Source organism: Mesoplodon mirus (assembly GCF_964341445.2).
Source record: "Mesoplodon mirus genome assembly, chromosome: 11".
Lineage (NCBI taxonomy): Eukaryota > Metazoa > Chordata > Mammalia > Artiodactyla > Ziphiidae > Mesoplodon > Mesoplodon mirus.
In genome coordinates this window covers 20,660,807-20,684,679 of record NC_138987.1, presented here as the reverse complement: position 1 = coordinate 20,684,679, position 23,873 = coordinate 20,660,807, and the positions used below count along the sequence as shown (strand labels likewise).

The following is a 23,873-nucleotide window of genomic DNA, read 5'->3' as shown; positions in this document are numbered from 1 at the left end:
GCCGCTCTTTCACTTTGTCACAGCTTACCCTTCCCCCTCCCCATATCCTCAAGTCCATTCTCTAGTAGGTCTGTGTCTTTATTCCTGTCTTAACCCTATGTTCTTCATGACATTTTTTTTCTTAAATTCCATATATATGTGTTAGCATACAGTATTTGTCTTTCTCTTTCTGACTTACTTCACTCTGTATGACAGACTCTAGGTCTATCCACCTCATTACAAATAGCTCAATTTCATTTCTTTTTATGGCTGAGTAATATTCCATTGTATATATGTGCCACATCTTCTTTATCCATTCATCCGATGATGGACACTTAGGTTGTTTCCATCTCCGGGCTATTGTAAATAGGGCTGCTATGAACATTTTGGTACATGTCTCTTTTTGAATTATGGTTTTCTCAGGGTATATGCCTAGTAGTGGGATTGCTGGGTCATATGGTAGTTCTATTTGTAGTTTTTTAAGGAACCTCCATACTGTTCTCCATAGCGGCTGTACCAATTCACATTCCCACCAGCAGTGCAAGAGTGTTCCCTTTTTTCCACGCCCTCTCCAGCATTTATTGTTTCTAGATTTTTTGATGATGGCCATTCTGACTGGTGTGAGATGATATCTCATTGTAGTTTTGATTTGCATTTCTCTAATGAGTAAAGATGTTGAGCATCCTTTCATGTGTTTGTTGGCAGTCTGTATATCTTCTTTGGAGAAATGTCTATTTAGGTCTTCTGCCCATTTTTGGATTGGGTTGTTTGTTTTTTTGTTATTGAGCTGCATGAGCTGCTTATAAATTTTGGAGATTAATCCTTTGTCAGTTGCTTCATTTGCAAATATTTTCTCCCATTCTGAGGGTTGTCTTTTGGTCTTGTTTATGGTTTCCTTTGCTGTGCAAAAGCTTTGAAGTTTCATTAGGTCCCATGTGTTTATTTTTGTCTTTATTTCCATTTCTCTAGGAGGTGGGTCAAAAAGGATCTTGCTGTGATTTATGTCATAGAGTGTCCTGCCTATGTTTTCCTCTAAGAGTTTGATAGTGTCTGGCCTTACATTTAGGTCTTTAATCCATTTTGAGCTTATTTTTGTGTATGGTGTTAGGGAGTGATCTAATCTCATACTTTTACATGTCCCTATCCAGTTTTCCCAGCACCACTTATTGAAGAGACTGTCCTTTCTCCACTGTACATTCCTGCCTCCTTTATCAAAGATAAGGTGACCATATGTCCGTGGGTTTAACTCTGGGCTTTCTATCCTGTTCCATTGATCTATCTTTCTGTTTTTGTGCCAGTACCATACTGTCTTGATTACTGTAGCTTTGTAGTATAGTCTGAAGTCAGGGAACCTGATTCCTCCAGCTCCATTTTTCGTTCTCAAGATTGCTTTGGCTATTCGGGGTGTTTTGTGTTTCCATACAAATTGTGAAATTTTTTGTTCTAGTTCTGTGAAAAATGCCAGTGGTAGTTTGATAGGGATTGCATTGAATCTGTAGATTGCTTTGGGTAGTAGAGTCATTTTCACAATGTTGATTCTTCCAATCCAAGAACATGGTACATCTCTCCATCTATTTGTATCATCTTTAATTTCTTTCATCAGTGTCTTATAATTTTCTGCATACAGGTCTTTTATGGCACCGGCTTTTGAGAAAAGAAAGAGCTTTATTGAGAGGTTGACAGGCAAGGAGACAGATTTGAGAGCCTTGCCTCCTGTCGTCTTGCCACTCAACCTCTCAATAAAGCTCTTTCTTTTCTCAAAAGCCGGTGCCATAGTATTGGCATCTATGCACACTGGGCAGTGTGCCCTTGCCCAGTAAAACAATCATCAATCTATTCTATGTGTGCATATCCTTGGGCATGTTTTATTCAAGTAACATTCCTACAGGTTTCTTTTTTATATATATATAAATTTATTTATTTATTTATGGCTGCATTGGGTCTTCGTTGCTTCTTAGGGGCTTTCTCCAGTTGCGGTGAGTGGGGGCTACTCTTCGTTGCGGTATGCAGGCTTCTCATTGCAGTGGCTTCTCTTGTTGTGGAGCATGGGCTCTAGGCACGTGGGCTTCAGTGGTCGTGGCACATGGGCTCACTAGTTGTGGCTTGCGGGCTCTAGAGCGCAGGCTCAGTAGTTGTGGCGCACGGGCTTAGTTGTTTGGCGGCATGTGGGATCTTCCCGGACCAGGGCTTCTTAACCACTGCGCCACGAGGGATGCTGTCCTACAGGTTTCTTGCCTCTTGTCTCACATCTTATTGAAGCCCATATTTTTATGGCCATATTTACAATATTTGTTAAGCAAATTATTATTCAAATACATGACCAAGAAAATGACTTTTGTAAAACCTTTTTAAAAAAATGAACATGCTTTCACACAGGTATATCTAATCATATCTTTATTTCTTTTGAGTAGTGAAATAGCAAAAACAGAATTCCTCCTTAAAGAGTACATGAATTACAGATTTTTTCTGCTGAAATTGTCTCCAAAACAATGGCAAATCCAGCAGGCAATGAAAAGGTGTCAAAGAATAAAGAAAATGTGAATGTCATGCTTCCAAGTATAATGACAAGTAAGTCCCATATTCTTAAATTCAATTAAGTAAATATCCCTAATTCTAAAATATTCTGCCTCTATGTTTGTTTTTTATTAAACCGTCAGAATTTTTATTTTAAGCAGAACCTGAACAATCCCACTATCCCACTATCTCTGATATTATAAATTATTAATTTGGAAACTCAGGTTAATTTCAGATATGAAGCAATAAAAATATATACATGGAGAAACAGAAAATACTTTATTTGTAGATAGTATGATAGCATACCTACAAACCTCTCCCCAATCAAAAACCTGGGAAACAAGTTGACTTATTAAAGCATTCTATAGAGTAAGTGGACACAGAGTCAATTATACTTTATTAACCTAATATGTCAAGCTAAATAGATTAACTTTATTAATTAGAAAATATACAAGGGAATTAAATCCAAGAAAGCAATAATACCCTTAATTGTGTGACCAGGAGATTTGACAAATGAGAAATGTGTCATGTTTTTAAATAGGAAGGTTGATTTTGTAAAGCTGCCAACTTTTCTGAAATTAATTATGTTTTATGGAATTATAATAAAAATGTTACAAAAAATTGGTCAGGGAGTTGGGTGTTGGGTTAGGTAGAACTTTGCATAATGATTCTGAGGTTCATCTAGAAAGAGAAACAAATACTTTTGAAGCAAAAATGTAATGGGGGGCTTCCCTGGTGGCGCAGTGGTTAAGAACCCGCCTGCCAATGCAAGGACACAGGTTCGAGCCCTGGTCCGGGAAGATCCCATATGCCGCAGAGCAGCTAAGCCCATGCGCCACAACTATTGAGCCCGCGTGCCTAGAGCCCCTGCTCTGCAACAAGAGAAGCCACCGCGATGAGAAGCCCGAGCACCGCAACAAAGAGTAACTCTCACTCGCCACAAATAGAGAAAGATCGCGCGCAGCAACGAAGACCCAACGCAGCCAAAAATAAAATAAATAAGAAAATGAATTTTTAAAAAAAGGGGGTGTTGTTACTTATCCTTTAAAACGTTATATATTATCACAGAGTCTCAGAAATTAAAACAGTATGGTACTGGCATTAGGAAGCCAGCTCAATGGACCAAGAATAGATCCTATTACATGTAAGATTTCGTAAGTGATGAACCTAGGGTCGCAAATTGAAGAAGACTTATATTTCCAGCAACCTTGGGGTAACAAGGACCAGACTTACCCTCTTGCCTGAAAAATATATGGAACAACAGTTTTAAGACATCAGACATCAAGGAGCAAAGCAAAGTAATCCCTGAGGGAGGGGAAACAAATGAAATGAGTCCTGTGCTGGCCTCAGTGTACTGCCTGGAGAGCATTTCCAGGACACAGCATGGGGATGGGGTACTCAGCAGTCCCCATGGATTGAAAAGGCAGAGCTGGGGGTGGGGAGGACATGGTGGCTGGAGTTCCAAGAGCAGAGTACTGGAGGGGAGAGAGCCACACAGAAAGAGGGTTCTGATGATCTGCATTCTTCAGCTGAGAGCTGATCCTGAGCCTTAGGTGTGAGAGCTTTCACACTCTGAAATCTGCAAATTACAAATCAGGGAGAATCTTTTTCCCCGAGAGCCGGTTGTTAAACATTTATCAGCACACCAGGGGTGGCTGCCCTGCTCAGTTCTCTTGTGAGTGTGATTAAATCAGATCATGTGTATAAAGTATCAAGCACAGTGATGACACTGGGTTAAACTTAATACATGATGTTTGACAAGAGAGAAAACCCATGAAAGGAAAATTGAGAAGTGTTTGCATTTGACAACTTAAGATTCAGTGCTCCTAGACTTGTCATCTAACTAGAGGATACTCAGAAAGTAGTGCGTCTCAGTCCAGAGGAGTGAATGGCTAACATTCGGATTTTAGCGGTTCTGACAGACTGATATGGGAAAGAGAGACCTCCTCAGGCCCCCCAGGTCAGTTCTCATCCATCCCACCTGCTCCGGAGACCAGCCCTGGCCGTCTGCATAATACATTTGCTGGTTACCATGTCCCCATCTTAAATTTCTGTCCCTGGAAGTTTTCACAATAACTCTACTTTCACCCTGAAACAAAGCTGTCATTCTCAGAAGTGTTCCCCCCTCCCCACCTTGTTTATTTTCTGTTCTAGAATTAAGTACAAGGAGAAGAGAGGGTAACATGGAGGAGTCCAGGAGGATATCATTTTCAGAAGACTCTTCTCTGGGAAGGGGTAGCCAAGGTGACACTGGAGCTTTGGCACTTGACTCACAAAAACAAAGCCAGAAAAGGTGCCCATCTCAAAGTGGAGATCCAGGACTTATAAACTAACCTGGAAAACAGAGGGTAGTGTCCACAGCACCCTTAATCCTGGGGAGCTAGGAGTTCTGTTTCTCTCTCTCGACATTATTACAAAACTCAAGAGAGGTGGGCGAATGCACAGAACTGGCAGAGAAGTCAGGGGCAAAGGATCTGGCACGAGTTGTCCCTGGCTGACTAGCACATCCCCTGAGGTCCTTCCTGGCTGGACCTCCTCATTCCTCTGGTTCAGGCCTGCCTTCTGGTATTGATGGACCCATTCCCAGGGCCCAGCAAACCAGGTCAATGGCAACCAGGTGACTGCCATTGGCCAGTAACTCAGGGAAGTAACTGGGAAAACCGAGGAAGCTCTACCATGCCCATAATCAACTCCAAGAATGCCTTCAGCCTCAGCCCGCCCTGCCCTGTAGTCATTTGAGTTTGTGACACACACACACACCCCCGCCCCGCCCCATGCAGGCTGACTTCTGGTGACTCCTTTTCTCCTTTATCCTGCTGTCAACCACTGGAGGTATTTAGTGGTGCAGGTGAAGCTCAACAGTGCAATCTGCCTGCCCAGAAACAACCCTGATATAAGTGCACTTGGCCAGCGGATTGAGAAAGTGAGTTCCTTCAGACTGTGAGGCCAATTAGGACCCAAATTATTTAAGACATATTACTTTGCCTGTTAGAGGATCTGGAGTAGAGTGTAGGGGAGGGGGGTGGAGGAAGTAGGTGGTGGGGTCAATGTTTTTTTCTCCTTAAAATCTTGAATATAGCGGTCACTCAGTTTAAATAACATCCCTTAACAAGACGTTTTAGTAATATGTGTTCTAGTATCAGTTTAAAAGCTTAAGATGGTAATTTATGGCAGTGGTAGAATCCACTGGTTCTTCATCCATTTTCTTTTCTTCCCCCACTCACCATGTATATATTGGAGGCATACCATGTATATATTGGAGGCATACAATGTATTGGGTTCTTTTTAAGACTCTGAGTACACAAAGACCAATAGGACATAGTTCTGCACCCTGGACCTATACAATACAATACAATACAATAGGGCAAACGATACAGCGGTGATAGTGACGGGTCTGGGAGCAAAAGCAAATAATGTGATCTATGCCTGAGGCATTTAGAACAGTCTTTTTCTATATATATATATATATATATTTATTTATTTATTTATTTTTGGCTGTGTTGGGTCTTCATTGCTGCACGCGGGCTTTCTTTAGTTGCAGTGAACGGGGGCTTCTCTTGTTGTGGAGCTCAGGCTCTAGGCATGCGGCCTTCAGTAGTTGTGGCGTGAGGGCTCAGTAGTTGTGGTTCATGGGCTCAGTAGTTGTGGCACATGGGCTTAGTTGCTCCATGCCGTGTGGGATCTTCCCGGACCAGGGATCGAACCTTTGCTCCCTGCATTGGCAGGTGGATTCTTAACCACTGTGCCTCCAGGGAAGTCCCAGAAGAGTCTTTAAGAGGAGGTGATGTGGGCTTCCCTGGTGGCGTAGTGGTTGAGGGTACGCATGCCGATGCAGCGAACACAGGTTCGTGCCCCGGTCCGGGAGGGTCCCACATGCCACGGAGCGGCTGGGCCCGTGAGCCATGGCTGCTGAGCCTGAGTGTCCGGAGCCTGTGCTCCGCAATGGGAGAGGCCACAACAGTGAGAGGCCCGTGTACCGCAAAAAAAAAAAAAAAAAAAAGAGGAGGTGATGTTTGAGCTGGATTTTGAAGAATAAGTAGGAACTTCCCAGGTAGAGGGTGGGAGAGTGGGATCTGCTGTGGTTTCAAGACAGAATAGCAGAAAGGGTGATTGAAAGTCACGAGAGCACAGGCATGAGGAAGCGTGGCCTGGCTGTGGGGGGGACCTGGGGGTCAGTGGATGCAGAGACCCAAGACCAGTTTTGCCCACTTCTCAGTTTCAGACCAGGGTCAGGCCCAGACACTGGTGTCAGGGGAATGAGTGCATGGGCGATGTGTATGGGCCTATGGTAGGTCTCTCCACAAGATGTAATAATTGAAGTCCATCATTTTTATTTTATATATTGATCTTTTAAAATCTGTGATTAGAAATATGTATGATTAGGTAAAAATAGAACCATGGTTTATATTTCACCATTTATGTCCCTGATTTGTGACCTTTAATAGTTTTGCCATGTTTTTGACAAAATGCACCCCCCCACCCCAAACAGTACCTTTGATTTTATGCTTGGAACCAAAAGTAGTAGAATAAAAGAGCTCTATTTCCTATACGATTATTATTCTAATAATAATTTTTTAAAAGTAATGGGCATATCAGTGCAGAAAAAATGAATATCTTGTACCAAATAACAAGGACTCACTTCTAATTATGTTATTTTTTTCACTTCCACCATCACCAGTGACATGGACTTCGCCTGGACATTTTGAACAGCAAAACTGCACAAGACGACCACTCCCACCCTAGAGCAAAAGAAATCATCCTTATCAAAGTACAGTACATATTGATTAACTCTCTTGGAAACTGTGAATTTTTTTTTAAGCAAATATTTCTTTTAGCCTTTCTTTAACATATGTACCATGTATCCACACCCACCGTAACAGATGCCGGGGGTAGTGGTTCCATGTGCTCCTGAGGTGACCAAGTTCTCATAGGCCTCCCTGCATCCTTTGATGAGGGCCTACAACTGCTATTTGCAGAAACTGCCTGCACCCTGCATCCTGGGTCTTTGCCTCTCAGAATTCACTTCCCAGTTGTTTGAATCCACTGCTGACTGGTGTGTTTGCAATTTTACCATGTCATTCAAAATTGCTGCAATGAGACTATAAAGCATTTTTTGTTTCTTCCCTTATTTGATTATTGACTCATTTATACTCATTATTTCATAAACTGGTAGTTCTCAACCCTAGCTACTCCAGGGAAGCTTTTAAGAAAATATATTGATGTCTAGGATGGGTACACCAGCCCCAAAGGAAGGATCTGGGCCAGCACTGTATTATCCATGACAAAAGCCAACACAGGCACTGTGCTCTGAATTCCAGGGGCCCTGGGGTGACTGCACTTCTGTGGCATTTAGGAGTCACTGTTTTGTTGTGTTTTTAATTAAATTTTCATTTTGAGATAATTGTAGATTCACACGCAGTTATAAGAAAAAAATACAGAGAGGTCCCACTACGGTTTACCCAGTTTCCCCCAATAGTAACATCTTACAAAATTGTAATATAATATCACAACCAGGATATTGACATCAACAGTCAAGATACAATCAAATACAGAATATCATAAGGATTCATGTTGATGCGCACAGTAATACTCAAACGTCACTTTCATTCTCTCAGAAAGCTCACCACTCTCCTAGTTTCTTTCATTTACTCAGCACATATTTATTGAGTGCCCCGCAGGGCCAGCAATAAATAAAAGACAGTCTCTGCCCTCCAGGAGCTTACCATCTAGTGAGGGAGACAGACAAGGAATTCATCAGTTACACTATAATGTGATAAGGCCATTGGAAGGATAAGCTCAGGGTGCCACAGGCATGCAAAGGAAGGACTCTCAGCCCAGACAAGAGGTGAGGGACTGGGAAAGCAAGGGCGGGATCAGTGAACACCCTCCAGATCAGCTGGCATCTAAGCTGCTCCTGGTGAGGAGGATGGGTCAGTGAGGACACGCTCTGGAAGAGGGAGGGGACTTCTGGGACACGGGTGATGGCATTTGGCTCTGTTCAGAATGGCTGGGCCGCAGGGTGCAAGTGGGCGAGGCTCAAGGGGTAAATAGGTATTGGATCATGAGCAGGGAAGCAGTGGTGCCATCCAAAGGAGTCTGTTTTGTTCCAAGTGCCCTGGGGAGCCACTGAAGGTTTTAGCAAGTGTGTGAGAGACCCAATCAGATCTGCATTTTAGAAAACTGGATATGGTGGTATTTTAGAGAATAAAATGGACAGGGATGAAACTCCTAAATGGACAGGCCAGTTAGGAGCCTGTTGTCACAGTTCATCAGGTGAGAGATAATGGACTGCCTCAGCCAGACAGTGGCAGCGGGAACAAAGAAGGAAAGGCTGTGGGACACATCAGGGAAGTGGTATTGACAGGCTTCCCCTACACTTTGGGGGAAGTGTGAGGAAGAGAGTGGCCACAGATAACTCCCAGATTTCTAGTGTGGCAACCGGGTGTATGATGTTGTCATTCAGTGATATTGGGAACACAGTAAGGGGAGCAGGGCTGGGAGGAGGATAAGGAGTGTGATTTTGGATGTGTCTGTTTGAGCTCCACAGGGGACACCTAAGTGGATATTGGTGTCCAGTTAGAGGCTGGCCATTGAAGTCCAGAGCTCAAGAGGAGGAGAGATGTGAGGGTCAGTATATTAGCAGTGGTTGAATCTGTGAGAGAGGATGAGATCAGCCCAAAAGAATGGTTATAAGGAGAGGCAAGAAGGCTGAGGAACCACAGACCCAAAGAAAAGGAACCCCAAAAGGTAGAAGAGTATCAGAGAGGTGGGAGAAGATTGATTAGAAAATGCTATCACTGAGTCCAAGAAGAGTGGCATGGACAGCAGTACCAAATGCTTTCTCAGGGGATGTTTCCCAAATATTCATTTACTTCTATGGCCCTTTCTCAGTTTTCCTACAACTTATTTCCCATTGCCTAACGGCAGCTCCAGGTAGGTTATTTTGTCCCCTCAAACTCAACATGAACAAAGCAGATCTTAATCTTGTTCTTATCCCATCCTTTAACCGTTTTCCTTCCTGTTAGTGCAACCTCCATTATTCCAGGCTCACAAACTACAAGCGTTGGAGTCATCTTTGTCTCTTCTGTTTTGGCCCCAGTAGCTCTTTCTATTCTTGGTTCCCATGAATTCTTTCTTTCATGCATCTCTAGATTCTCCTCCCAAGCCCCATCCATTTACTCACTTTCCCCATCATCACTACCCTCTACTTGAAAGTGTTACTCACCTCGATCACACCAACAGCCGCCTTACTCTCTCCTTAGTCCCTGCCCCTTTTAATATTCCAATCATTTTCAATTTATCCTTCTTAAAGGATTTTTCCAGAGCCACCTTGCAAGCCATATAATTATTCTTTAAGGATGTACCTCATCACCCGCCCCCACAACCAACATTTCCTCAGCCTGATCAGAAGATATTTTAAAAGGTAAAATCTACTCTTTAAAAGACAAATATTGTGTTACTTGGAACACACATTTTGTTTTGAGCACTAGAGCACATGTTTAGTTTCTCAAGAAGACTGCCTTAAAAAGGACAAAGCAGATGTAGCAATGTAGATTGTCATGTGTTTGTTTTTTTTTAAATTTTTTTAAAATTTGAAATTTTATAGATGCACCTCAAATAATTGGTATCATGTGGCATGGCCCTTCGTTGTGGTCTGTTGGCATATGTCACCCTTGTCTGGGACTAAATCTGATTTTCTTTTGCATATTCATGGAATCCATGGATTCCTGCAATCAGCAATTCTCTAAAAGGCTAAACAGGCTATTGAAAAGAACTATGTTACAGTTAGGTTCCAAAGACAATTTAGAAATGAAAGCAAATCTATTGACAGAAAGTGGCTCAGAAATCAGGCATTTTCTTTTTCTTTTACAGCCGAGCTGAAAGTATCAGTTCAGAAGACAGTTTGGAATTCTTTTTAGATGATGATATGGACTATGATCTGGTAACCAGATTATCTTTCTTGATTTAAAAATTGTGTTTGGTGAAAAGTATAGATGCTCATTTCTTCTTTTGAAATTAAAATGTCCTATTCCAAATATTCCACAACTTTCCAGAAGAAAATATGATTTTGATACTGTTCACCAGTTATATACAGTTCATCTTTGTCATCAGACATTTAATGAAAAATAAATGTCAGGACTTCCCTGGTGGTCCAGTGGTTAAGACTCCGTGCTTCCACTGCAGGGGGCATGGGTTCCATCCCTGGTCAGGGAACTAAGATCCCGTATGCTACACGGTGTGGCCAAAAGATAAAAAAAAAATTAAAAATAAATAAATAAAGGTCTATAAGAAGGTAACAATTTAGGAGATATACATTATCTACAATCTTCCTGTAAAAATAACCACCTTCTGACTGTTTATCATTTTATTGGGGCTAAAGGTATACTGGGTAGCTGGACTGTGAGATAAATTGACCTTCAACAAAACAGCCCTGTATGGCTACATCCCTGACTTTGAGCTAATCCCACCCTAAATACAACCACAGAAACTCAAAATGAATGAAAACCACTTGAAAACACCATCCATGTATTATGTATAACATACCTTATCCAAGTCTTTTTTTTTAATTGTAGAAAAAACATAATTTACCATCTTAACCATTTTTAAGTGTATGGTACTGTAGTGTTAGCTATAAGCACATTGATGTGTAACAGACCTCTAGAACTTTTTCACCTTGCAAAACTGAAACTATACACCAATTGAACAACTCCCCTATGCCCACTCCCTCTAGCCCCGGGCAACCACGTTCTGACTTTACATTTCTAAGAGTTTGATTACTTTATATACCTCGTAAAAGTGGAATCATGCAGTATTTGTCTTTTCACGACTGGCTTATTTCGTTTAGTCTCATGTCCTCATGTCTTCCAGGTTTATCCCTATTGTAGCAAATGACAGGATTTCCTTCTTTTTTAAGGCTGAATGGATATACCGCAATTTCTTTACCCATCCATCCGTCTATGGACATTTAGGCTTGGCTACAGTAAATAGGATGAACATGGGTGTGCAAATATCCAAGTCATCTTGCTAATAATTAAATTTACTTAAAGTAGTATAAGCTTACACTTAAACTTTTGGAACATAGAAAATCGTTAAACTGTGGGGAGGAAACGACCTCCACTTGGCCTCCTGTCCTTCTCGTGCTTCTGTTCCTCTCCCCTTGCCTTTCCCTTTCTCCTGCCCTTGCCTCCTCCTCTGCTCCATCCCTTCTTCCTTCTCTTTTCCTCACTCTCTTCCTTTTCCCCTTCTCTAGGAACCTTCATCTCCCCCCAACACCCAAAGTGCTCTCTTCCTGAAGGCCAGCTCTCACGTGGAAGTAGGCTCCTTTGTCACTCTCTGCCCGTGTCTCCCTCATAATCAGAACGGTATTCCTTTACCCCACTGTTTTTTCCACATGTACACAGGGAGCATGTTTTTAAGTGAATTATATTCTTCATGATTGCTTGATTAGGAGCCAGAACTTTATTTCAAAGAACCCGCAGAGTTACTTCAGGTCCTCACAGAGCTGGAAGAGCAGAATCTTACTTTGGTACAATACTCCCAAGATGTAGATGAAAATCTTGAAGATGTAAATAAAAGAGAAAAACTTACACAGGATAAAATGTAAGTCATTCAAAACAAGTAGACTTATTCTATTAACCGATTTCTAACCAGAGATAAAGTCCAACTCATTTATGTATGGCCCTTCCTTGTGGTCTCTCTGGATTTAGGATGGGATTTTTGTTAATAGTTTACACTGAAGAGTGGAAAAGGTAGAAGTTATATTTACACAGAATAGACTGGCTTTAGTTCAATTTTAGTCCCTACTTTCACTTGTCAAAATATTTTCCTAGCTAGCAATAATAAAAGACAATTTAAAAGATTAAAAAGAATTGAAATGTCACCTACTCCCTTAATTTTTTTTCAATACAGTTTTATGCTATCATCTGGCTAATCAATTCATGCTTTGGATAATGCTAATAAATGCATTTTCCTTGGCTGTGACTCTCAGCAAAATTTTTTTTTGTGTGTGACTTAAATATTATATCATTTTATAATGTACATATTGATATATCAGGGCTATTATAAAAAAGCATTTCTGTTGGGAAGGAGGCTGGATTTGATGACTCACAAAATTCCTTTCTACTCTAAAATTTTATATGATTACAATTTTGGAAAATAGCTTCAAGTTGCAGAGAATAGATCTTTATATCTACTCATTCTAAAAATGTGTAGAACCTTTTTTGGGAAGAGTCTTCTGGATCAGAAGACAACAATCTTTTTAAATAGTTAAGTCAAACTACATTGAACTTTGGAACATATTAACTTGTTCCTAAGTTAAGAATCTAAAACCATAATCTCATAACCACCCAGTAGACTACTGTATCCTTTTAATCCTTGTCTCCTCTCTCCCAGTCCTCAGTGTATGGGGCCCCCGCCCTGACAATATGATTTGGGGGGATCGGGTGGGTATGGTTGGGCAGGAAAAGGGGATCTATATCAGAACCTCTAAGTGACTAGTCAGGAGTCTGTACTTTACCGTGTCTCCTCAGATATTCTGATTATCAGCCAGGTTTGAGAACACTGACATACTAGGTCACACAGCTTGGGCTCCCGATACCTCAGCTCTGCTGCTTTCTATTTGGGGGACTCGGGGGAACCACAGAAGTGGGGGTGGGGTGAGAAAAATGCTTCCTGATGGAAGTTAAAAAGCATCTGTGCATTTATTTTTCTCACTTTAACCTGAAAAGTTGCATGTACTTTGTCAATGTCTTAAAATATAAACTTGTATTTGGCTTGCTAGACATAGGATGTTGACACATGATCTGGAGGGAGTGCTGAAGCTCCTGACTGATGGCTTATTTCACTAAACCACAAATTACAGACAAGGGTCTCTTTCTTCTTTTGCAATAGAAATACCAACATAGAGTTTCTTTTGGAACACAAGGAAATGCTTAAGGCTAACTGTGTAAGAGAAGAGGAAAAAGCAGCAGAACTGGAATTAAAGTCCAGGCTATTTAGTTTTGGAGAATTTAATTCAGATGCTCAGGTAATCATTCTTTGCCTGTAGTAATTTTATTTTGGCTCATGATAATAATCTGCATTCCCTGAGTATTAAGCATTGGAATAGGGGAATTAAAGCAAACCACAAGTCCCAGGTTGATGGCAGAGCCTGGAAAGCAGCTTGGAATTAATTACCTTGTCAATATGTAATAGCTTATTTACACAGTAGATAGAAAGCATTCAAATTGGCATTGAAGTTTTCTTAAAATGTTACAAAGTATGATGCTGAGATTTCCCCGCCTATAAATACATTTCTTTTAGTCAGTATACATATTACCATACATATGAAGTAGTTCACTACCTGTGATCATTTTGGTATTAATTTGAGGGGCAAATAATTAACAGAGGAATCACTGAATCAGCACTGAAAGGAATTATCTTCCCAACGGTGAGCTTGTAATAGATTGTGGCCTCTTTCGGGTCTGCATAGATCCACGTGTGCTTATCTGTTTGCGTGCCGGTTTCCCCCAGCTCCATGTAAACCCCAGGGTAGGGATTGTCTTACCCTATCTAGTCAGCTAAGTTTAGTGTCCCCATAAAGTAAGTGCTCAATAAATGTTTGTTCAATGAATGATTAGGTTAGTTTTAAGACCCATAACAAACTCCAGCTAACACTGGTTTTCTTGTAAAAATCTCCAATGAATAAAATTCAAAACTCATATGTGAAACTAATATCACAATTATAGTTATGAACTTGATTTTCAAACAGAGGTAGATTTAAGGGGACTCTATCAGAAGATGACTGTGCTCCCCTGCCCATAGGTGGGCAGGGTTATGAAAGACAAACCTGTTTAGGGCTCCTTCACAGCCCACATTTCCTAGGGTGGCATAACGCCCGGAGGTAGGAGGGGATAGGACTGTACACTGCCAGAGCAGGAAGTGTGATGACAGCCACCTCTCAGTTCTTCAATGCTGGGGTTTTTTTTTTTTTTACATTTTTTAAAATTGTGGTAAAATATACATAACATAAAATTTACAATTTAACCATGTTAAGCGTACAACTCAGTGGCATTAAGTATATTTGCAATATTGCATAAGCATCAACATTATCTATTTACAGAATTTTTCATCATCCCAAACAGAAACTCTGTACCCATGAAACAATAATTCCCCATTCCCCCACCTTCCAGCTTCTGGTAACCTCTGTTCTACTTTCCGTCTCTATAAAGTTGCCTCATATATATGGAAGCATACAGTATCTGGACCTCTGTTTATGGCTTATTTCACTTAGCATGTTTTCCAGGTTCATCCATGCTGTAGCATGCGTCAGCATTTCATTCCTTTTTACAGCCAAATAATATTCCGCTATATTTTTATACCACAATTTATCTATCCATTCATCTGTTGACAGACACTTGGGTTGTTTCCACCCTTCAATTCTGTTTTAAATAATTCTGAAACTGATTAACACGAAAAATGTCAGGTAAATATCAGTGGTATCTCCCCGTGCCCTCCACCAAGCCCCTTTCATCCACATTTAGGGTGGCTATGAAAAAAAGGGGCATTTCAATACTCAAACTTTGAAGCAACCAGAGCCCTAAATGGAGAAGATAGAATCGATCTGAAAATTACTTTTTTAAAGACTAGGACATTTGGGTCACAAGTGTAATTTTGGCATCCGTGTATCATATACTCTGGGAAAATGGAGCTAATAATTCAGTGTCTCCCACAAATGTGACATGTTGGGGCAGAGAAGCAGAGGCAGAACAGGACAATTGGCAGGGGAAAGTATTCTGTTCTAAGACTTTCCTAGCTTCCCCACTCCCGTTCTGTTCATATGTTGAAATGTGCAAAACATAATCCTTTATGAGTGAATCAGCATAGCTGTGTCTAATTTTGATACTCATAAATTATCATAGGTATTTTGGAGCTATGAGTATTTTATTCTTTCAAAATTTCCACACTCTTAACCGTACTTAATCCCCTAAAAACATTTTTCCTTGATTCAATAGTTTACTTTTAAAATAAAATTTTAAACTCAACTATAATGTAATATTGAAAAGTGCACAGATCCTAAGTGTCTCTCTCAAGGAATTTCCTCAAGGTGAACACACCATTACCACCCCCAGAAGCCTCCGGCATGCCCCGTTCCAGTCTCTACCATACACCCAAGATGACCACTATCTTGACTTCTCTCACCATCGATTAGCTTTCATGTTTTTGAACTTTATATAAATGGAAGCATGTAATATGTCCAGCTTGTCTGGTTTCTTTCTCTCAACATTATGTTGGTGAGATTCAGACATATTGTTTTGTGCAGTTGTTTGTTTATCGAACATGAAATGGAATGTAAGCTATTCCGTTGTTCAATTTGCAGGACATCCTCATCTCTCATTTTATTGTTCTTGGGCACAGGGAGCTAATCAAGTTCAATTGCGAACGTTGTTTACAGTCAGCACTCAGCAGAAGATAACATGGGTTAGAATTACAGAATCCTTGAGTTGGAAAGGACTTTAAAGGTCATCTAGACATCTACCCCCTCGCCTATCCAGTTGTGATACAACTAGTTCTCCTAAACATTGCTCTGGTCAGATCACTTCTCATTCACTGCTGAAGGCATCCAGAGTTCGTATCCAGTATTCAGCCTTTCACCATCCTGTCACGATCCTGTCCCGCTACTCAGCAGGAAGCAGCAGCTCCTCCCACTTCTTGCAGCCTCTCTTGGTTACCCCTCCTCCGAGGTGCTCTGGGCTGGGCCCGCCATCTGGTGGCAGCTCCAGGGATGGACTGATACTTTACTTCTCTGTCATCTGTAGGCCTGTGCCTTGAGCTCCCTTTTTCCTTGTCCTTCTGCTCTCTTGGGCCAGGCCCTCAATCTCTTTTTCATACATGAGTATTTTCTTTAACCTCATTCCCCAATCCTACTTCTTACACTGTTCTTGTTATCTTAATAAAAATCTCTCCTCGTCTTTTCCTCTCCTGTTTGACAGGCAGAACTTAAAAAGAAAACAAGACATGCTGAAAGGTCGCTGCCCATCCATCTCTAAAGTTCTTTCTAAGTGTTCAAGAGGTTTCCCTACAAAACTTCCATCAACTACTAATCATTCTCATATTAAAGATGTTTTCTCAGAATATATATATATATATATTTTTTTTTATTTTTTTATTTTTTTATTTTTTTGCGGTACGCGGGCCTCCCACTGTTGTGGCCTCTCCCGTTGCGGAGCACAGGCTCCGGACACGCAGGCTCAGTGGCCATGGCTCATGGGCCCAGCTGCTCCGTGGCATGTGGGATCTTCCCGGACCGGGGCACGAACCCATGTCCCCTGCATCGGCAGGTGGACTCTCAACCACTGCGCCACCAGGGAAGCCCAGAATATATATTTTTAATGACCCACACTGCAGTAATTTTTTTTAATCCAAGTACAATATTTTAGTCCCTTGATGAGTTACTTATACTTTTTTCCTTTTATATTTTTCTATATATCTAAAGTTTCTAAAAGGATGTGTTAATATAAATAGGGAATACAATAAATGTTATTTAGAAAGGGAAAGAAAAAAAGAAGCTTTATGGCAAATAGGACTTTTACTCTTTTTTACTTTTTCCTTTTACATTATTTTGTATTTCTCCAAATTTCCTAGAAGCATGTTTTAAATATACATAGGGAATACAGTAAGTGTTACTTCAGAAGAAAAACGGGGGACTTTATGGCAAACAGGACCATCAGAAAGCTTGTTAAACTAGGAGGTGGGACAGACAAGCTGTTTGAAGTCAACTACTGGTGACAGATCTTGACTTGTAATTACGTGTTGGTGGCTCTGGAATGAGTCTGTGGTTTCAGGAGGGGTCTCCCATGGCTCCTGGAGCTACATCTGTCTTGAGTAGTATTTGTCCTTGGCTTTATGGTGATTCTCATCTTCCTGAGCAGAAGCAGGAATGGGGGCAGGATGCTACCTGGAGAACGATTTACTTTGCCCAGAAGTTTACTGAGATCCTTTTATCCACGAATGCCGGGTACACAGTGGAGAGACAGAAAGAGTTTCCTTACGGTCCCGAAACATGTTACCTACAAGCTCGAGCACCTCTACCAACAGCCAAAACGGCACAGTGGCCAGGTACAGGGATCAGCGAGGTTTGGCCTAGGCCTCTGCTTAGACTAGAGTACTACAATGGCTTCCCAGTGGAGAGAATGAAAACTCCTCAAAAGGTTTTATAGGCCAGCTTAGGAATCTGTTTGCTTGTAACTTTTTTTTTCCTCTTAGAGAATGCATTCATTTATTCCGCAAACATTTATTAAGTGCAGTTATGTGCGAGGTGCTGCTTTAGATATAAGTGTAAAAATAAGAAATAGCTCCTGCCTTCCAGGTGCTTACAGTCTAGGAGGGGAGATAAGGCATGTATGCAAATAACTATCATACAGGATTATAGTTTTAGCAAACAGAATAGTAAGTGCAAAACAGGGGGCACACACTGTGCTGCTAGGAAATGCATTAGAGTGGGGAAAGGGTTCGAAATGTCTATGTAGTGTCCGCTCGAATGGGAATGGCACACAAAAAAAGTCAAGCAAAAAGACAATCCGTCCTATCAAGTTACTTTTTATACCTAGACTGAAATGTGTTTAAAGAAAATCATCCAAGGTGTTACTATAGGAATGATCTGACTATAAATTATAATATAAATTCAATGCTGCATTTTCTCACTGTTCTATGTTGTATTAAAGTTTTTCTTTAAAAAAAGGAAATATTTAGGGCTTCCCTGGTGGCGCAGTGGTTGAGAGTCCGCCTGCCGATGCAGGGGACACGGGTTCGTGCCCCGGTCCGGGAAGATCCCACGTGCCGCGGAGCGGCTGGGCCTGTGAGCCATGGCTGCGGAGCCTGTGCATCCGGAGCTTGTACTCCGCAACGGGAGAGGCCACGACAGTGAGAGGCCCGTGTACCGCAAAAAAAAAAAAAAAAAGGAAATATTTAGAACATAAAAGCCTTTTTCATTACAATATAGTAAAAGGGAATTTTACATTTATTGAATGAACAAGAAAATAGTAATGAAATTTTATGTTTTCTGCTCTCCTTTTCTTCTCAACCTCAGGAAAAACTGATAGACTCTCTCAGTAAAAAAATTAATCAAGTATACAAAGTCTGCATTGGAGATGCTGAGGTTGGCAGCCTCAACCCAGTTCAAAAGCTGATAAAAGGAGAGTCTCACCTGGTGGAACTGAGTGATCTCACTGAATCCGTTCCCAAAGAAAACGTGGAGGCAATTGAGAGGATGAAACAGAACGACGGCAAAAGTACAGTCACTGTCTTATGATACAAAGGTAGTGAAACACTTAATGAGAAGCTGTTTTTGCTTGGATTCCACACACATTAAGGAAGTCTGTTATATGGCAAGTCTCTATTATATGCCATATAGAGACACAGTGGAATCAAACCCAGCCCTGCCCTCCTCATGGAGCTACTATTTAGTGTGGAGACGCATAACATCCACATTCTTATGAAATAAATATCTCGTTATCAATGGTAAAACAAGCACTGTGAAGGAGAGTTCATCAGGGGCAAATGACATAGTTTCGGATGGGCAAGCGGTCCTTCTAGACTGAAAAAGTGAATTTTCAGAGTGAATATTCACTACTTACATGAAAATTTTCAAAGGGCTATAATGTAGAAGGAGAACTATACTTGTGGTGAAGGGCCCAAGACTAGAATTAGGAGCCTTTCACTGGAAAACTACAGGGAGACTCAATCTATGAAGGAATTGTTTGAAAGTTAGAGCCATGTAATGAGGGTTTTCCTCAGTTCCTAACTGCCAACACTTACATACATCACATTTACTCATTAACTCATTTATTCCTCAAGATAATCTCATGAGGATTATCATCCCTGGGACACATACCACCACCCTCACCTCCACCCCTGCCCAGCTCCCACGTCCCCACATCTTTGCCTAGCTTGGGGCCTTTCCCAGAGAATCCACTGATTTACAAATTTCCATACCAAGTTAAATAAGGATTTTATGTACATACTACCTTTGAGGCAATGACTATTATAAATATAATATGATCCCTAGTATAATGTATCATATAGAGAATGCTTATAGGTGGAATAATATTCACGTTATAGCAAAAAAACATGTTGGCAGGCATACTAGAACTACGACTATGAGCATGGGCATTAGAGCTGACCTGCCTGGGTTCAATCCAGATTCTGCCATTTACAACTTTTGTGACCTTAGGCAGGCCACACAACCTCTCTTAAGTTTCAGTTTCCCTATCTGTAAAATGGCAGTAATAATGGAACTTATCTCACAGGGTTGTTGTGAGGATTAAATTAAATAATCTATGTAAAAGCGCTAAAGCATGCTTGGCATATAGTAAGTACTCAAATAGTAGCCATTAATATTAGATACTTTGTTACTGCTTACATTACTGGGGTGGGGGGGATATTGTTTCCTCCATATAAAAACAAAGTCCAGAATATATTAAGGTGATCCTGATGGGATTTTATTGAATATGAAGCAAATTTTTTAAGAAATCATAAATGAAAGATCACTCCTTCCAGAAGACGACCTTTGACTAATTACACTGAGAGCATTTGCATCTTGTAATTACTACTATTTCCAGTAGTGATACATGAATCTAATTCCAATTACTTATCATTCTTATCAAAAGGAGAATTTTACTGGATTTTTCCCATGGTTTGGAGGCACCTAACATAACACCTAATTTTGCATAAAAAATGTTCAGTGAATGTTACATTGATAATTATATACAGCCATAAAAAAGCTATCACTTGTCCAGTGGTTATTCTGCACCAGGCATTGGACTAGACAGTTTGCATAAGTCAGCTCATTTAATTTTATCCTCATAACAACCCTAAAGAGAACAAAGATAAATACTATTTCTTGGCCTTAATTTGAGGATAACATTCAAAAAGATTTGCTGGAAAGTATGTTTTTGTGGTTATCCACTGAACTATATACACTTGTGATCTGTGTACTTTTCTGCACATTATACTTCAATAAAAAGGTTTAAAAAGAGGGGGAAATAGCTGGAAATTAATTCAGGTGGCCGCCATACGGATTAACTGCGAAGTACTGAACTGTAAATGGAGTGATGAGAAAGCTTTGCTGAGGTGCTTGTTTTAGACCAAGATTTGGATAGATTTTACTTCTTCCAAAATGGTGACATGCATTTTCTTCCCATTTCAACACAAACAGGATTTGTTGTTGAAATTTCACCTGAATATTCAAAACCCATAGATTTGGGTGAAGATGAAGTATTATTTTCATTTAACCTTAAAGGAAACTTTATAATATTTAGATAATTCTTTACCAAATAGTAATGATGTAGGTCTTTTTTACTTTCTGTGATTTATAGTTAGGACAATGTCTTCCCCTCTTGACAGGCTGCGTGAAGAGAAAGTGAAAGAAAAACAAAAACACCAGGAGGAAAGGCTAAAAGCTGCTCTGGAAAGAGCAGTAGCACAACCAAAGAAAAAGGTTTGTGTTTTGTTATTAATAGCTTCCACTACATCAATGTGTGAGGGCTTCTGCAGTACAAAAACAAAATACCTAACTCATCTAATTTGTCCAGGTTAAACTTCAGTAAGATTGCTAACAGCTTAAATTGATCTCTCTCTGGTTCCTTGCTACTTTTAGAATGATTCAAATTACTGGTTCTACAGTTCTCCATTAGACTAACTTTTTGGTAAAAGAAACCTCTCCCCTCTCCTCTTTTTCTTTAGCTCCAGGTGCCATGAAACTAGAGAATTAAAAAAATAATAGTAAGTGAATTACATTATTACTGGAAGGGTCTTTTAATCCTCACACTGTAAAAATAATTAAGACTTATAGTTGAAGTTAAAATAATTTACCCAGAGTCACTTCAGATTTAGCAGCAGAATCTGACCAGAAGCCAAGGTTCTTCATATTTTAAGATTACCTGTTCAATAAGTTTAGAATTGGGCAGTCACAAAGTGCATGTGGTCTATGACTCCCCCTGGGTGTGAAGGCCCTTTTGTTTTTATATGCCACTCTCCCTCCTCTGAGCTAGAGTCTGAAGTATATTCCAGGAAGGCAATCTCATAGTTATCTGCAAAGCTAATATGGACATTGATTCTCACTATAGTCATAGCTAACCTATAGTGAATGCTTCTGCGCCTCACAACCAGCCTTTGAGGTAAGTACTTAAAGTTCTGCAGTATGGTAACTGTTAATATGTACTATGTCAAAAAGTGATGATTAATTTTATTTAAATAAGCATTTCATCTTTAAAAGGGTCTGTACTTATCTAGTTCAACTCTGCCTATGAAGACCTAACTTCTCTTCTTCTAAGAGAGAATTAACCATTCATCACCCTGCTACATGTATATACTATTATTTACTAAACTCACCAAATTAAAGTGATTATTTTTTAATATATCCATCTTTCCTTTTAGACCATGAATGAGTTTTATGACCTTTGTATCCGCAATGCCTGGCACATAGTGGACACTCAATAAATGCTTACTGAATTAACAGACTAAAAATGAGAATGAAAACTAAATCTGGAAGAAAATTGGAGAAAGAATGTTGATAAGTCAACAATGTATGAAGACCTCTGAAAGAAGATTTTACTCTTTCAGAGGACATTTAGGACATTTCATCACTGGCAATTTTCTCAGAAATTAATAACAAAGGTTATCAAAGGAGATCATCACCAGCGGGGGGGAAAAATATGGCATTAGGAAAGGAATTCAAGGATTCCAGTCCTCTACGAATATTTTTGTTGTTATAATGAGGGGAGGATTGCTAGTGCTATTTAGTTCCCTGGAGTCAGGAATGTCAAACATTCTGTAATGCAGGGGACAGTCACACACAGGGTTGGTGCCCCTTTTGAGGCACAATGGAAACGTCCCATCAAATTTCATGTCCAACAGAACAGTTTTCTTATCCATTTAATTTATACAAATTCAGATATAAAGGCAAAACAAAAAATAAATAAATAAATAAGGAGAAGGGGGAGAAAAGACTCAAAGAGAAAGATTAGTATGATATACTTGAGTATATGCTCCAGAGAGAATAAATAGGTATGAACTGGGGTATCCCTAAGACTCTCCTGGTGGGACCAAGAGCCAACAGGATTTCTAGTGCCTAAGAAAATAGTACATGGTTTTCTCAAGTTTTTTTTTTGTTTAACAGGATTTTTAAATGCCAGTCAGCTGTTGCTTAGCAGAGGAAAGTGATCTCTTCCAACCAATGGAGTAGAAATTAGCTATGGCAGTTGCTGAGAAATGAAGTGTTGGCCTCAAACATGGAGTTTCTCTAAGCTTAGCATATCTGAAACACAAGCTATCTGATGACTTTATCTAAATCCTCCCACTTCCCCATAAAACCTAACTGCCCTGTCTTCTGCATACCATGATGCTCCATTCGTTACTTAACTTTGCCTGCATTTGGACATCCATTAGGTTATCAATCCCTTTGTAATTGGGATTATTATTTACTATTTTAAACTATATTATTCTTCAGAAAAATCAAGTTAATATTAGTATTTTAGTTACACTTCAATAGAAAATGGTTATATGAAAATATTAAGTCCTTTTTCTTTTGTTTCAGCTGGGAAGACAACTTATCTACCGCTCAAAACCTCCATCTGGTAACAAACGTGAACTACTTTTAGTCAAGGATACAAGAACAAAATCACTGGAGGAAGAATATTTTTTCACTTGAATAGCAGCAGTAAGACATTTATAACCAGAATGCTTTAGGCATATTTTGTAGATTTTTGCTTTTCAGTAATGGCAATATTCTGCCCCACACATAGGCCGAACCAATTTCAGGAAGACAGGTCCTTACTCTAAAAGGCTCTTAGGATTGGAAATGGAAGTTATTTTCTTTTGTTGAAGACCTTTATTATCCATATCCTAACCATTATTCTATATAGCTAAACATTTATACTTTCTGTTGTCCCAGGTGGGGATACACATCCATAGTGACCTTACTGATGTAACTGTACGGTGAATAACCATTTAAGTGCAATAGTGGCATTCTGACAACATAAGACTTTAAATAATCTTTTTTTTCCAACTAGTCCACAGGAAAGTTCATAGTGTAAATTTTATCACTGTGGAGTATACATTTTAACAATGTGCAATTCTAAAATATTGATTTGAGGAGTTTAAAACTTAAATGAAAACTACTAGATTATGTTCTCATGAGAACATAATGAGACATAACCAACCATGAGACTGATTTTTAATTCACATTAAGGGGTTCTGTTCAGAAAACTTAATTCTCTTAAGTGAACAAACCATATGTCTTCAGCCTACGTATCAGTTCACAATTTCTGTTGTGTTCTATACTCAAAACCATTTTAACTTTCAGATGATGTTTCAATTTTAGCTGTAATGTGCATATCATTTAG

At 39.9% G+C, this 23,873-nt stretch overlaps 1 protein-coding gene across 1 annotated transcript in view; it reads left to right on the top strand.

Annotated features, from left to right (window-relative positions):
• The window catches only part of CCDC38 (coiled-coil domain containing 38), a gene marked incomplete at both ends in the record, with an annotated part of 41,554 nt that extends 18,375 nt beyond the window's left edge, over nt 1-23,179 (top strand). Inside the window, 12 exon segments of the mRNA XM_082636307.1 lie at nt 2,391-2,494; nt 2,497-2,547; nt 4,648-4,737; nt 7,204-7,261; nt 10,366-10,435; nt 11,942-12,093; nt 13,384-13,519; nt 17,403-17,512; nt 17,514-17,589; nt 18,560-18,761; nt 20,847-20,968; nt 23,066-23,179. Of these exon segments, the coding sequence (XP_082492433.1) occupies nt 2,391-2,494; nt 2,497-2,547; nt 4,648-4,737; nt 7,204-7,261; nt 10,366-10,435; nt 11,942-12,093; nt 13,384-13,519; nt 17,403-17,512; nt 17,514-17,589; nt 18,560-18,761; nt 20,847-20,968; nt 23,066-23,179 (1,285 nt within the window).
• Nucleotides 23,180-23,873: the final 694 nt, after the last annotated feature.